At 41.9% G+C, this 16,601-nt stretch overlaps 1 protein-coding gene across 7 annotated transcripts in view; it reads right to left on the reverse strand.

Annotated features, from left to right (window-relative positions):
* The window catches only part of FAM135A (family with sequence similarity 135 member A), a 99,972-nt gene that overhangs the window by 67,613 nt on the left and 15,758 nt on the right, over positions 1-16,601 (reverse strand). For 2 of the 7 annotated variants that reach the window (XM_055713421.1, XM_055713422.1), the window contains exons 2-3: positions 8,856-8,941; positions 5,062-5,182 (exon numbers count right to left, since the gene is read on the reverse strand). The exons of 3 other annotated variants lie outside the window; for them this stretch is intronic. In XM_055713421.1, coding sequence (XP_055569396.1) covers positions 5,062-5,138 — 77 coding nt within the window. In that variant the 5' untranslated portion in view covers positions 5,139-5,182; positions 8,856-8,941. The remainder of the gene's footprint in view (positions 1-5,061; positions 5,183-8,855; positions 8,942-16,601) is intronic. 2 more of the 7 variants (XM_055713420.1, XM_055713419.1) reach the window with 1 other exon arrangement.

Raw genomic sequence — 16,601 nt, forward strand, 5'->3', positions numbered from 1 at the left:
CAGAAAGTGTAACAAGTGAAAATCCCAAACTTCTGTTACAAACAGTGCTAAAATTGCCACGGGTGTCCCCCAACCTCCTATCTGCACAAATTTTTAAACACCAGGAAAAGATAAGTCAAAATCAAATTACCAGGACATCATACATTCTGTCCATCTAGAACTGATAACATCACCACTAGAGAAAACAAGCATGCAATGCTCTAAGCGCACACAAAAATGTTTTAAGAGAACACTGTCATCTGTTCTATGGCCAAAACTGCTTTTCATTTCAGTTCCCTGGAACATGGCTTGCTGATAAAGTTTTGAAAGATTATTCTTATTAACAATTATTATAAGTAGGCAGAATAGGCCTTTCAGTAATAAACCTAAGAGCTAGCTGTCTGTTGTGCAAACACAGGAGAGTCCTTATGTTAAAGGACTTACAGAAATAAACATATGAATGTAAATATAAATAGGGAAGCACAGTGACACAGACACAGTATTTATCAGTGTGGCAAAAAATGATTTCAGGAAACAGCTTTTGTCCAAAGATACTGGCCAAACAGAAAAAAACCCAACCAACTTTTCCCTATCTCCAGCACTGAAAGTAAATAAACTGATCATACATGTTCAGAAATCCCACACTCTGGGCAGTAACTCTCATCACAGAGAAACCCTATACCTCTTAATAGTTCTCAAGTGTATGAGACAGTATTTTTGCAAAAGATATGTATGTATTGAACAACTATTTTACAGATTTTTCAAAGAGGCAAGTCAGTATGGAAAGACAAGTAGCCTGGTTTGAAAACAAAGTAAATGGGAAATACAGCCTGACAGCACTGCTAAACTGCTGGCAGGAAATCAGGCAGCATAACACAGAAAGGATGGAGACCTTACTTTTCCGAACTATGCCTGCTGCTACACTCTCCTCTCACTGTTACAGAATGATATGCAATTGGCCCTCTTCTGCCACAACACCCTGCTGGCTCATGTTCAACCCGTTGTCCGCCAGGACCCCCAGTAGCTTTTTTTGCAAAGGTGCTTTCTTTCTAGCCAGCTGGTCCCCAGCCTGCACTGACATACGGGGTTATTCAACCCCGTCTGGAGGACTTTGCATTTGCCCTTAATTTGATGACATTCCTACCAGCCCATTTCTCCAGTTTGGTTGGATCCCTACAAAGCCCCAGCTCCATTCTCCAGGTTATCTAACCATTCCCTACAATCTGTTATCACTCAAAAACTTGAGGAGGCACTCTGTCTAGGTTGTCAATCAAAACAGTAAACTACTGACTCAGTATCAATCCATGAGGGATGCCATTAGTCATCAGCTACAAGTTGGACTTTGCACCACTGACAACTCTTTGAGCGCAATCATCCAATCAGTTTTCCACTCAACTCATTCTCCACTTCTGAAGTCCACATCGCACCCAAGCTTTGTTTTATTTCCTTTCACATTTATAAAAGGTCAGCACTACAGAGCCAAAATCGTAACTGCAGCTTTTACGAACAAAGACGACAAAATAGCCTGAAGTATCACTATCTCACACCATCATTCTCACAGGTACCAAACAATTACACTGGTTTTATTCATTCTGTCACACAATACTCACATATCAATCACTGTCTGAGCAAAACTTCCCCATCATCACATTCCACTAGTTCAGAAAGGAAAATTGTGAAGCCTTATTTGAAGCAAGTGGCACAGTGTTGTAACAAAATATAATGAAATAGCTGTATTAGATAAGGATATTACTCTATTATTTAACTTTACTACATACTTCTGTGACTTACAGCTACAGTGCAACTGTCAGAGGAAGCTAACCACCAGAATCACCACAGACATAGAACAACCTTTCTTGAACTAGATGAGAAGCAGGGAGCTACACATAAAAGCAAGTCTCGTGTATTAGAATGAAGTGTCTGCTCTGTGTATTTCTCCTCCACTTAGAAAAACAAATTACCTAAACATAAAGAAAACAGTCTGCTTTAAAGGGTCAGTTAGGAGAGTAACATAGTTATAACAGTGAGTTGATTTGATCTTGAGTGAAATACTATGAGAAATTTTGGCTGTCTGCACTGCGGATTGGTTTACATCTGCAGAGTGGTTTTGAGGCACCTTCCCAAACAATCCTGGTTTGCTGTGTGCTGCTTCATTTCACTGAGAGCCTTCCGTGTATATCACCTAGATATCTCCTGGAAAAAAACTAAACACAGGCTCTGATCTACTTGTCACAAAATGCACTTCAACCTCCTCACCCCGAGAACAAAAAGGCCTGAACCAATTACTGGTATGAACAACTTCAAAATACATCCACAATGCAAAACAATTGGTCCAGAGGATGAGATTAAATCTAGACTGAAGTAACCCTAGATGCACAGAGATGTAGGGACATTAACACTGCTTTTAGTAATTAATTCCTAACGTAGCAAATTAATTGTTAGCATAAACAAAGTCATAAGTGCTTCTGGCAATAGTGTCACTACAGATATGGATCCAAGAAAACATGCTACAGTCGGATGCAACAGCTGGCAGATTTCTTCAAATAGCTATAAAACCAGGAAGAGATAATAATGGTTTTGATTGGATAGTGGGATATGTGGACTGGACAGAAAGGGAGGGTGGGGAAATGCCACAGATTCAACTGATTCAGTTCATATTTAATAAAGGAGACAAAAGACTGACATCTAAAAATACATCAGGGTCAACACTCGAACTGATAGTGTCATTCAAAGAACAGAAAAAAGCTGTTTAAAAAAACAATGAAAAACTGATCAGAATGAAATTTAGGCTGGAGATTATGACATCTCCAATAATCAAAAGAGTGAGACTATGAACTCTCCAAGCAAACAGTTTGAATAAAAATCTGCTAAGTTTTAAGAAGGAGCTTGATCAACTTGATGTGATTACTTGCAACAGCCAACATTTTATTTTACACAATTCAGAAGGTCACTATACTTCTACCAGTATGAGACAGTCAGGCTAAGCCGGGTAGGCTTGAATGCACACAATCCCAAACAAACCCAGAGTACTATCAATTCTATATCTGACTTTTGGTGAGAGAAACCACACTGAACATGGTGGTAGCTCAAAACTAGGAGGCTAACAATGAAACTAAAGATTTCCTTTTCTGCTGATTCAATCCATCATACAAGAGCTTTTCTGCCAGCATAAATATTACATCCTGTCTCCAATAAATACAAAAACAGTGCCCTAGAAAAATACTAGAACTTACCCAGATTCACAGAAATCATTGCAATAGCCACACTGCTCAGTCTTTTGCATTATTCTGGAAGCTCCCTCTCCTTCCCAACATTGCTTTCTAAGGAAACATGCCCAGAGTTACAGGTTCAGCTTGAAACCAGAGAGGTAGTATCTATCTACTCCTGTCGCTTTTCTCATTATGTCAGCATTCCACCTCTCTGAACTTGCCCTGTGAATTTACCGCTTTTTAAAGAGTAAGCTAAAGAGAAAGATGCCAAGTAGAGCACTGGTAATTATACTGCTGTGCTTTGCTTCTCAACTACCCTTCTAAGGAATCATTTGAAATGTAAAGTTAAGACAACCAAAACACTTTCTTCTTTTCAGGCTCTTCTCTACTAGAGTTAACAACTGTCATATTCTACCCTCTCCTTCCCCACCAATTTCAGAGATTAAAAAAGTCTACAGTTCAGCAGACTCTGCTTTTTTGCTGAAGCAGTTAGAATATTCTCAGTGTTTTCCGAGACCTCTTCAGCCTTCCTTAGTCCTTCTCTTCCAATGAAGAGTGAAATTACAATTTTCCCTAGAAAGGGGACATAGTTTTTTACATATACTTTCACTGAAAATGGTAGCAAGCATAATGGATCATTGCTTCTGTCAGTACCACCTTCAGGTCAAATTTAGAGAAAAGCTAGCTTGAACAAAATATAGATGAAAACTAACATAACATGGCAAAGATAGAGGCTAGCTAGCCAAGATACATTTTTTATAACAGCCTCTTTCTCCTGAGCTCCCTCCCAATCCTACCTTTTTTTAATATCACTCTTCCCCAAAATACCCACCCCAGAGGGTTACTTCAAGGTGGAGGAACTATGTGCATCCCAAAGCAATGAAATTTTCTGATTACTTCGCCTTCATCAACTCAGCTTGTCAGAAAAATCAGAAAACAAACAAAAAAAACCAACCCTACCAAAACAAATGACTCCCCCACTTGCCCTGAATTATGACAAGGTTAAAATAAAAAATGTATTTTCTTATTACTAATATGTTTCTAAGTTATTCTACAATATTTTGGAAAAAGGAGCTATCATAAATCAACACTGATATATATGTTCCCCATCTGTAAGCGCTGGCACAGCCTCAACCAGATTTATCTAAAACAAACATCATAAGAACTACAATACTGACATTTTTACTGTAGTCTGTAGAAGACTATCAGAAGGGCATTGCACCACAATGCCAGATGACCAATACTGTTTAACTAAAAAATAAGCTACAAAGGATTATTTCCTATGCAGCCATAGGAAAGGAGGACTTTACAAAGTAATCTGAGGACAATCAGGTAATACCAAGTGAAAGGAACGTGCACAAGCCTTTTACAGAGACCTGGTGGAGTAAGAGGAGGTCAGGAGAGTCTAAAGAGGCAGTGGGGAGTCACAGCACACTGAGGAGGAGAGAAGCTGGTGAAGTCCTCCACTGCCAAACCGATAAAACTAATGAGTTAATTGGGGAATCAACATTTTTAAAGGATTCAAGAGAAACACCTATTGTATTTTAAACAAATGGGATTACATAAATTAAGATATGAAAGGGTAAAGACCTGGATAAGAATATAATCTACCCTCCAAATCTACAGAGCTTCCCTCTTCTCCAATTAGACAAAAAAAGTATTTTATGACAACTTCAGTTTTAGGCCAGATTATTTGAGTATTTAATTTTAATTCCTAGAAAGTATATGTCTTTCCAATAAGGAATAAAAATTTTTCAAATCACTATAAAAATAGTCAATAATACATGAAGCAACACTACACAACAGTACCCATTAAGGTCTTTCCAACATCAGCCATCAACCACAGTAAAGTCTGAAAGAACACACTACCTACCCTCTTTGAAACAAATCCACATTGAAGAATTTGTGGAGCTCCACGGAGAATTCTACCATAGCCTGAACTTCACTCATGTTTATGAGGATGAAGAAGTCAAAACTTGTCAGCACCTTAATTACTGAAAACAAACAGAAAACAAACTTTTTAGGACACAAGCTGGGGATAATGCCTATCTGGTCCTTAAAAAGGACAAAACTACACATATTTTTTGCAACTTCCTTAAATATACAGGCCCTAGGGTAAACAAGAATATAGGATGTACCAAATCTAGCCCACAGTAACTTCTATCTTTGTTGCAAAGTAATCAAATGTTATCAGAGAAGTATCACAACACACCATCAGCATAATACAATCCTGCACTTACTGATACCTACACACTGCAGCTCTGCTCTGGTACTTGGCTGGAGAGGGAGAAATACTGCTGACAAGGAGAACAAGAGCACGGTCTGCTTCCAGCCCTTGTTGAAGCAGAATGACTATGCAGGCAGCAGTGCCTCAACTCTGACATGAGGACAGGCACAGCTGAATTACAGTGTGGCCAAACAGTGCAGAGAAAGTGCCTGACAGGTCACGTAGGGCTTTAGATGAGGAGATTCTAGAGGGAAGGCAGGAGTTAAGAAGGGCAACATACCCATTTTTAGTCAATCTTTGTTAGTAGTAAAGTGTTAATTCTGCCGTCTTTGCAGCCACAGACTGGCACCTTCCTGCAAATATACAGCTGCCTGCTGAAGACATTACGGAGTTCTGCTGTTTTTCCTTCAACAAAAACAGACTACACTTTCTGCAAACACTTGTCTTCAAAACTACCCAGTTCCTGCAAGCACTGTCTGGTTTGAAGAATAAGCAAATCAAAACCTAAAGCAGACTATCTTTCATGCACATTAGTCCACCTTCTGGGTCTAATGCAGAAGCAATAAACATAAAAAAGCTAGCCTGGCTGGAGCCTGAATGGATTATGGCGGGATTTTTTTTGTTTCTAAACAAAATTTGGGTGTTCGTGAAGCAGCAGGCAATACTACTGAGACTGAAACTGAGTAGCTGGCCAAAAAAGACATTGCCACAGCACGTTTCAGTCACCTGAAAGCAAAGTTACCTTTAGGAGCTACATATAGCTTACCAACTAAATTATCTTAGCATGTAACTCAAGATAAGATTTACCTTTCTGTACTCACTTTAGAGGAGCTGGAAGGCTTCAAGCACCATAGCACAGGTCTAGATTTTTAACTATAAACAAGAAGTTAATTCTGACCTTGGTTTAACAGCCAATACAAGGACTCTGCATGCACTTTACAAAAACACAGGAACAGTATGTTGCTGAAGTAACAGGGGACAGGGAAAGAGGAATTTTGCTTCTGAAGCTGAGTTATGACAGTGTGAAGAACTCTGATTAAGGGCCCTTACTGCAAGATCAAAACTACAGCATCTAGACGATGCTATTAATCTAGCTTGTCTAAAAATCCTGTCATCATTCAAATCTCAATCAAGGGTTTTCAACAGTTTAATTGAAAGATGCTACAAGTTGTGCTACAGCATGCAGTGTTAGGACTGTCACTGATAACTTACAGGGCTTTGCAACAATTCCCTCTTCCACTGCTTCGTCTATAGGATTGTGTAGGTAAGTCTTCAGTCATCTTTAAAGCTAGAATCAATAAGTTCTGCACTCTAATTCTCTGGGGTTGCCATTCTGCATTATCATATGTGTATCACCTACCAAAATGCAAATGCATCTTCTGCAAATGGAACTTAACCTGCCACTGAGCAGACTGAGAGATCCTAGACCTGCTGTGACCCCTAGCCGCTGGGCAACAAACCTTGTGGGCTGTGCATAAAACCTGTGATGAAACTGTTCAATTCCTCTGGAAGGAGCCCACTATCAAACACCCAGGAAAAGGCAAAAGGACTTAAAGGATGCCATGGAGCAGTTTCAACCTGCTTGCATTTTTATGAAACTACATTTTCAAGGGAGGAAGACATCACACACCTCTGACTCCCAGCACAATGAGTACCACTGTCTATGTCCCTGAACAGTTTGCCTCCACTAAGAGAACAGAAAACTATTCCTGCAAGAGTTGCTGGGCCAAGGAGTCACTCCCAAATGCTTCAGGGTCCCTCAGGTCACCAGTAGGAAAACTCAGAACGATCCAGTACTAGTGCAATTTGACAAGTTTGAAGGTCCATTTTATGAACAAGTTCATTCAACAAAAAAACCCCAAACAACTTCAAGAGCCTTATCTTGCATTACTGCCAAAAGGGGTGTCTAGTGAACTTGTGGTACTTACACTGTGTCTAACAGGCTCTCACTGGGGCCACTCCCTCTCTTCTCTGTCAAGCTGACTTAGCATCCCCAGTCAGCCCACTAAAAATTGCCTGGGCAAGCAATCCCTGCAGACCGAACACAGGGTCCAGTGAACACAGGCCTGCACAACACAGCACCATGTGTTTTAATCCAGTAACACAGCCCTTGCTCAACTACCAACAGCACTTGGAAAAGTGGCCCCCAAGCCTTGCTCCAGTAGCAACTGCAAAACCAGTAAGTGTTGAGCCACAGTTCAAAAAACAGTGCATCCACAAAGCAACACTGCATGCCACCACAAGTACCCAGGATTGCAGTCTATCAGCTGACCTCTGGAGGATGGCTTTTTCTTTGTCAAGCATCAACTTGTTCCACATGCACCTTAACCTGGGTGAAGGGGAGCATTCACTGCCCTGGGCTGACATAAACCAAATCACTGCTTTTCTGTCAAAGTCTTTCATACCACTGCAAAGGAAAACAGCGTTCTTTTTATTTGTACCATATAATAGAAAGTGTAATGCAGTGACTAAATAAGTAAGAGAAACTCAAACTTGGACAATGTCTTTCATTTTTGTACACTAATCATACAAAAGCTAACAAAAAAATCAAACTCATGTAGAAGTATTTATTTGCATACATTCTACTCAAATTTACAGCTAAACCTCACTAAGTTCAATGACATTTAATGTCTACAACTCATGAGTTTATGGTTGTATTTTGAAGATATAATTAGCATTCAGAAACCAAACTATTGAACTGCATGTTTGTTCTGTCTGCCTGTAAGAAGAATCCTTCAGTAGGAGCTCTTTGCATCTGAGCAACAGAAGTTAATGCAGCATTTAAACATGTCAGAAGAACCAGTAACAAATGAGAAGAATAACCTAATACACAGGTTAGAACAAACGCAGGGTTTCATAACTTTTAGTAGCTACTTAACACTTACAATCAAAACAGCATTTCAATATTCAAAAATATTTAAGCACTGAGACTGAACATCCCCAATAGTTAAAATGTCATTTAAAGCCACTTGACCTGATACTGAGGGACAAAACTTAACATACAAGCCACTTGATCTTATACTGAGGGACAAAACTGAACATACATTCATACTTCTGGGAGTTTATTTTCTTCAGTTGGAAAATCTCTACATATCCTGGCCAGCCCATGCTGTCCCCACATACTAGCTCACCACTTCTTTAATCACCCAAACTAATCTTTTCTGAGGTTACAATACACACAAGATATCAGATTTTAAAAGACCATCAGAATGAATGTTACTTGATTCTGCTTTCTTCTATATTGGATCATTTTAGTGATACTTTACAGCAGCTGCATCAGAGCATCTCAGAGTGTAACGAAAAGACAGATGGAGGTGTACCTTAGGTGAAACCTCCTAAACCAGCTTTGTCCTCAGAGAAATGCTTGTGTAGCTACTTGCACTGGGAACTGCAAGATAATGCTAGAAACAAAACAACAGTACGTTGGAAGAAAGTCTTACCTCCTCTGATAAATACTCCATTTTAGTATGTTAATTAACCAGTCTTCCAGTTCTTCTCTACTGTTGTTAAAAACATACTGCTTGAACTAAAAAACAAACAAACAAACAATGTTTTACTAAGAGCAGTATCTCTAGATCTTTTCAGTATTCATGTTCTTCATTCTCTTTTCCTGAGTCCTAATAAAAGCCTCTTATCATGTCCTCTCCAACAATCATACATGTACCATATACCAGCATTCTCCAATCTCCCTGTGGTTCCTGCACTGCAGTTTTTGGCTTTCTCTAAGTGTAGCAGTCTTATACCTATGTTTCCAAAATAAAGAAAAAAACCCACCACTTTCGTGAAGCCCAAGCTCTGGCAAAGCTGGCATTGCCATGTTCAGGCAAATTAACCCTGTCTTCACCAAGGAATTCTAAAATCCAGCTCCCAGAGGACTCCAGTACGCCCCCAGCCACCGCCCAGCATCCCAAATCTCCAGAGAGACTCCCAGCTCACCAGCAGCAATGTAGTGATGAGCAGGTAGGAGGACATTCGGCCTGAGTCATCAAATACAGCTCATGCCTCCACACAGTCCTACACAGCTACCAGGGAGGAGACGATTTACAAAAATAGGCTAGATTAAATTTTCCCGGAAAATCTTGTGTCCCTTCCCCTCAGCAGACAAAATTTAGGGGACAAGGGGGAGAGCCCTAAGACCAGAAACCCACTTCCCTAGAGCAAATGTTACCAGTAGGTCAATGCTACCTAATACTCTGAAATTCTCCTCGAAGCTCCTGGTAAACCACTACCTTAAAACCGTTTGTTAAGAATTAGTCCACCTCTCCTGTATTCTTAAACCATTAGAGTTATTTTAAAAATACCCTAAAAAATAAGAAAAGTCTCCCTTTTATTCGATGACCTTTAGATTTTGGACACCAAGAAAAGAGAATGCTTAGTTATCCCTTCTTAGAGGAACTCTGCATTCTTTCTGTACCTATGTTTCAGAGAAATACAAACACAAAATCTATCACAGATTGCACAGGCAAGCCATGAAAATAAACTGGGTTTGCCTTAGCTTCAGAGAGAAGAAAACAGAGAAAGCGCAGCATAATAAAAGTACATTATCCCTAATATTTTAAAGCACAAATCACTTGTTTATGTCATGTGTGACTCTACATCTTTGATACTACAAATTATCAATAATGCCCTGGTAAAATCCTGGTAACATAACACTGCATTGAAATGCCACTGACATCTATTCCATTTATTTAACAATGCAATACAGCCTGTGTTCATACCAGTTCTCTTTTAAAAGGATTAAAATCTTTTTTAAAAGACAGAGAGAGAAAACACGCAAAATTCTGAGTAGCTGAACTTGTTCTAACCTCGATTTAGTATTTTATATTCAGTGGAAGACAAAAGCAAAAATACAGAATCCTACAACTGAAAATCAACAAAATGTTTATTTTCTTCCAGTTTTCTTCTAGCTGCTCATTCAATACAGTCTTCAGTTAATTTATTTCTTCTGAGTTGCTGTAGGAGCTTTGATAACCTCCATCCCTGACCTTTTTTTTCCCTGTCCTCTTCTCCTCAGAGATCCCGCACCTGCCAAGACAAATTCAACTACCATCTATCTCTGTGCTGATGACTCACAGGTTTGTCCCCCCACCTGAGAACTGTCTTCAATTCCAATTTTAGCTGCTTCTTGGACACAGCCTTCAGCTGAAACTCAATGTAGCAAAAACAGAGTTCTTGACCTGACCTGCAAGGCTATTCCTAACACCTACTTTCTGAGTATGCACAATAGCAAAAATCTGACTGTAAACCTAGACAGTAGTTTCCATTTCGTTTTCTCTGGGTTCTCACAGACTTTGGCAAGACACTGCACAAAACCTGCCAAGTTTTTCCACATGTGATTAGAAATATGTCCCATCTATCTGTAAGCCAAAACTCATCCAAGCTAATATCCTCTTTTGTTTTAATTACTGCGAGGCTGAAAAAGCATAATTCACTGCATGATTAGTTCAGCATGGTGCTGCAAAGAACCAGCCTGTTATTTTGATCATTTCACCTCTCTCTCTGCATCCCCTGCAGAGAGACCCTGGACTACTGCATCAAGTATAACCCTCTTGTCCTTTGAAATCCTTTCGCAGCTGTGCAGCACCCGGTATCACACTGTCCTGGTTGAAGACCAGAGCTTTCCAGCACTACAAATAAACTCTGGTCCTCTGTAATTGAAAAGGTGAGGGGGTAGAAAAGATATGCTAATTGAATTTTAGATTGCATAATCATCATGTTGTAAAACAAGGAAACAAACAATAAAATCCCTTAAGTGGAGATATCTAGTATAACCTTATTCAATTAATCATCTCAATTTTATAAAGATAACATCATTGCCAGTCAAAAAGACAAAAGAACAAACTGCTTTATATCAGGATTTATTAATTAAATTATTTTTACAGTTTCACAGTTCTAAATAATTATATGAATGTAAATAGCCACAGGTACTTAAATACAGTTAAACAATGGCCTAATTTCATGGGCTTAGGGCAAAACTCAACTATTACTATTTTCTTCTCGCCTGGTTCTCCAAGCCTAGATTACTTCCCAGCCTGCCATTACAAGGTTTGATTCACCAATTCTAACAAAACTAATGCACGGTATCTATGACATTTTAATGGGCTAGATAAACAACCAGCTTAATCAAGCATTAAAATTCAAATTTTCCTACTTTTTACTTTAAATTTAGCACCAATATCTGGTCCTTTATGCAGCACACTGATAAAAACAACACACTCGCTACTCTTAGCTGACAACTTGATTATTCCCACTGAGCGTGGAAGTCATTAATATGTTGCATTTATTTCTTTTCTTCTCCCCTATTAATAGATCATGTATTTGATACAGTAATTCATCTTGAACATTTATTAGGCTTATTCCCTTCTGTCTGTCTGACAAATGACATGTTATTTCTAAGCTTCCTCATTAAAAAGTTTAACATGAAAAGTTCTGTGAGCAGCACTGTTAAAAGCTTGCTTTCCTACCAATGTGTCCTTCTCCCTCCACCATGACAGCCCCTACTTTTTATGGCTCCTTAACTAGGCAGAAGATTGCACACCCTGCAAATACAACAAAGCCATATCCACAGCAACTGGCCAGCTGCTGCAAAACAGACCCCATGCTAGCAGACTTCTGTATTTTTCCTCCCAGTATGGTGACTTCAGTGTCCTCTCTCTTCAGCCACCAATTTACACAGAACAAAAACTTCATCTTTGAGATCTCCTCTTCCACATTAGGCTGAACTGAACAATGGTTCCAACAGTAATTTGTGAAGAAAGAGGAAACAGAACATGAGCAAACCAATGAATGTTTTATTTGCCTTCTGCGAAGACTTTCCCTAAGAAAAAAACCCCACGTTTTAAAAGTCATGTCTAAAAGGGTATGAAATAACTGGCACCAACATGACTGCCTTTCAGTCAGAACCAGCAAAACGCAGCATTTTGATGAAAAGCAGTGTCAGTTCAGGATATGTGCTACCACATTTAGCCAGCCTTTGTCCCACTTTGATCCTGCATGCTGGCTGAGCAAGAAAAATGAACCAAATACTGCTACACTCTCACGCTAAGAACCAAGGAGAGCGGACAGGGTAAATCAGCAGTTAGGCTGTCCATTCACCATCCAGCTACCTTAACAACAGGGATGAAAATAAAGAGAAATGCCTCCAACTAAAGCAGAAGTAATGTATCTAGAAATACATCTGTAAATCAATTAATTACTTATTTTGCTTACAAACTTCAATTAATACAATCTATCTATCTTTTCCTAAAAATCCTAACAGAAGAGCAGTGCAGGAGAAAAAGAAAAATGAAGTGCTTACTCTAAATCAGGGGTCCTCAAAGTACGGCCCTGCGGGCCGGATACGTCCCTCCAGGGTCCTCAATCTGGCCCCCGGTATTTACAGACCCCCCCCTGCCGGGGGTTGGGGGGGAAACCAAGCAGCCGCAGATGGCCTGCTGCCACTTCATCCGTGTGCCTGACCCCCTGTTTAAAAAGTTTGAGGACCCTTGCTCTAAATACTTAATAAAAGTCTTAATTAAAAGGGAGTCACATGAGGTATGCCGCCTTCTGGGAGCCAAGATCCAAGATGTTGCCAAGAGGGTGCCACAGTTTGTCAAGAGCACGGACTGCTATCCACTGTTGCTCTTTCACATGGATACGAATGACACTTGGGCAGACACCAAGGATGAATATAAAGCCCTCGGGGTGCAAGTGAAAAACTTTGGTGGCCAAGTGATTTTTTCTTCTATTTTACCAGCAAGGGTGCAGGCTGAAACAGACATATAATGCACATCAACTTCCGGCTTTGTGGCTCATGCTGTTGTGAGGGTTTTGGCTTCTACGACAACGGGACATTCTTTGACTATAGCCTGTTACAGAGGGATGGGATCCACCTGTCTAGAAGAGTCAAGGGAATTTTCGGCAGCAGGCTGGCCAGCTTGGTGAGGCGGGCTTTAAACTGAAGGACTCAGGGGAGGGGTCCAAAGTGGCAATGCTCACACCGTCACATCCAAGTGGGGAGTAAGTCAGCCCAACCAGAGCAGCGCCATATGTTCCTTAGCTGCCTCCCAAGATGAGAACCTAAAGGCCAGCCACCTCAAGGGTGCACGTGGCTATGGTGGGTCCTCTCGTACCCCTCCTGGGAAACCTGCACATTCGATTACCTCTCTGAATTGCCTGTACACCAACACACACGGCACGGGGAATAAACAGGAAGAATTAGAGATCTGTGTGCGGCCGGAGGGCCAGGATCTCATTGCAGTTACAGAGACCTGGTGGGATAGCTCGCCTGACCGGAATGCTGTTGTGGATGGCTACATACGTTTAAGGAAAGATGGGCCAGCAAGAAGAGATGGTGGAGTTGCTCTTTATGTGAGGGAGCAACTAGAATGTATCGAGCTCTCCCTAGGGGTGGATGCAGAACGAGTCAAGAGCTTATGGGTAAAGATTAAGGGCCAGGCCAACATGGGGGACACCATCGTGCGTGTTTGCTACAGGCCACCTGATCAGGAAGAGGAAGTCAATGAGGCCTTGGAAGTAGCCTCACGATCACAGCCCCTGGTTCTCATGGGGGACTTCAGCCACCCTGATATCTGCTGGAAAGACAACACAGCTTGGCACACACAGTCCAGGAGGCTCCTGCAGAGAGCACTGACGATAACTTTTTGACACAGGTGGTGGAGGAACCAATGAGGTGAGATGGGCTCTCAGGCTTTGTCTTCACAAACAAAGAAGGGCTGGATGGGAATGTGAAGGTTGAGGGCAGCCTTGGCTGAAGTGACCATGAGATGGTGGAGTTCAGGATCCTGCATGGAAGAAGCAAGGCAACAAGTAGGACTGCAGCCCTGGACTTCAGGAGAGCTAACTTTGGCCTCTTCAAGGACCTACTTGGAGGAATCCCATGGGTTAGGGCTCTAGAAGGAAGGTAGGAGGGTCCAAGAGAGCTGGCTTATATTCAAGCATCACTTCCTCCAAGATCAAGATAGGTGCATCCCCCTGAGTAAGAAATCAAGCAAAGAGGTCAGGAGGCCTGCATGGATGAGCAAGGGAGCTTCTGGCAAAACTCAAACAGAAGAAGGAAGATTATGGGATATGAAAAAAGGGATAGGGCACTTGTGAGAAATACAGAGATGTTGTCAGAACATGCAGGGAGGTGATGAAGAAGGCTAAAGCCCATCTGGCATTTAATCTGGCGAGGAAGGTCAAGGACAACAAGAAGGGCTTCTCCAAGTACATCAGCAGGAAAAGGATGACTAGGGAAAATGTGGGCCTGCTGCTGAATGAGGTGAGTACCCTGGTGATGAAGGCAGAGTTACTGACTGCCTTCTTTGCTTCAGTCTTTACTGCCAATACCAACCCTCATGTTCCCCAGACTCTGGAGCCAAAAGAGAAAGTCTGGAGAAAGGAAGACTTTCTCTTGATCAAGGAAGATCCCGTTAGAGATCACTTAAGCAAACCTAACACCCACAAATCCAAGGACCCCAACAGGATGCACCCCCGAGTGCTGAGGCAGCTGGCAGGTATTATTGCTAAGCTACTGTCCATCATCTTTGAAAGGTCACAGAGGACAGGAGAGGTGCCTGAGGACCAGAGGAAAGCCAATGTCATTCCAGTCTTCAAAAAGGGCAAGAAGGAGGACACAGGAAACTACAGCCTAGTCAGCCTCACCTCCACCCCAGGAAAAGTGATGAAACGGATCATCCTGGAGGTCGTATCTAAGCATGTGGAAGAAAAGAAGGTCATCAGGACTAGTCAACATGGATTCACCAAGGGGAAATCATTCCTCACTAACGGAATAGCCTTCCATGATAGAATGACTGGCTGAGTAGATGAGTGGAGAGCAGTGGATGTTTTCTACCTTGACCTCATCAAGGCTTCTGACACTGTCTCCCAAAACACCCTCATAGGTAAACTCAGAAAGTGTGGACTAGATGAGTGGGCAGTGAGGTGGATTGAGAACTGGCTGAATGGCAGAGCTCAGAGGGTTGTGACCAGCAGCACAGAGTCCAGCTGGAGGCCTGTAGCCAGCGGTGCTCCCCAGGGGTCAGTACTGGGTCCAGTCCTGTTCAACTTACTCATCAGTGACCTGGATGAAGGGACAGAGTGTGCCCTCAGCACGTTTGCTGGTGATACAGAACCGGGAGGGGTGGCTGATACACCAGAAGGCTGCGCTGCCATTCAGCAAGACCTGGACAGGCTAGAAGACTGGGCAGACAGGAACCTAGTGAAGTTCAACAAAGGCAACAGTAAGGTTCTGCGCCTGGGGAGGAATAACCCCACACACCAGTACAGGTTAGGGGCTGACCTGCTGGAAAGCAGCTCTGAGGAGGGGGACCTGGGAGTCCTGGTGGACAGCAAGGTGACCATGAGCCAGCAGTGTGCCCTGGTGGCCAAGAAGGCCAATGGTATCCTGGGGTGCATTAGGAGAAGTGTGGCCAGCAGGTGGAGGGAGGTTATTGTTTCCCTCTGCTCTGCCTTCATGAGGACACATCTGGAGTGCTGTGTCCAGCTCTGGGCTTGCAGTTCAAGAGAGACAAGGAACTGCTGGAGAGGGCCCAGCAGAGGGCTGTGAAGATAATTAGGGGACTGGGGCATCTCCCTTGTGAGGAAAGGCTGAGAGAGCTGGGCCAGTTTAGCCTGCAGAAGAGAGGACTGAGAGGGGATCTGATCAATGTCTACAAATACCTTAAGGGTGAGTGTCAAGAGGATGGAGTCAGGCTCCTTTCAGTGGTGCCCAGTGACAGGACAAGGGGCAACGGGCACAAACTGCAATGGAGGAAGTTCCAGCTGAATATGAGGAAAAAGTTCTTTGAGGCTGGCAGAGCACTGGAACAGGCTGCCCAGCGAGGCTGTGGAGTCTCCTTCTCTGGAGACATTCAAAACCTGCCTGAATGCATCTCTGTGCAACCTGATCTGGGTGAAGCTGCTTTAGCATGGGGTTGGCCTAGCTGGATGTCCAGAGGTCCCTTCCAACCCTGACCATTCCGTGATTCAGGAACTTTACATAAAAAGCATATAATGATCTTAGAGTAAAGAAAAAAAAAATAATTGCTAGCTATAGTATTTTGGCTTAAAGAACAAACTGCATAGCTTAATACAGTCATCTCAATCTCAAGAACTTACAAAGGATGCACTAGGTTAGAATTAATAAAGTAAGAGAGCGAAGCTTAGTAAAATAATTTGATTCTGCCCAACTGAATGGTACTTCA

Source organism: Falco cherrug, chromosome 6 (genome assembly GCF_023634085.1).
Source record: "Falco cherrug isolate bFalChe1 chromosome 6, bFalChe1.pri, whole genome shotgun sequence".
Classification (NCBI taxonomy): Eukaryota; Metazoa; Chordata; class Aves; order Falconiformes; family Falconidae; genus Falco; species Falco cherrug.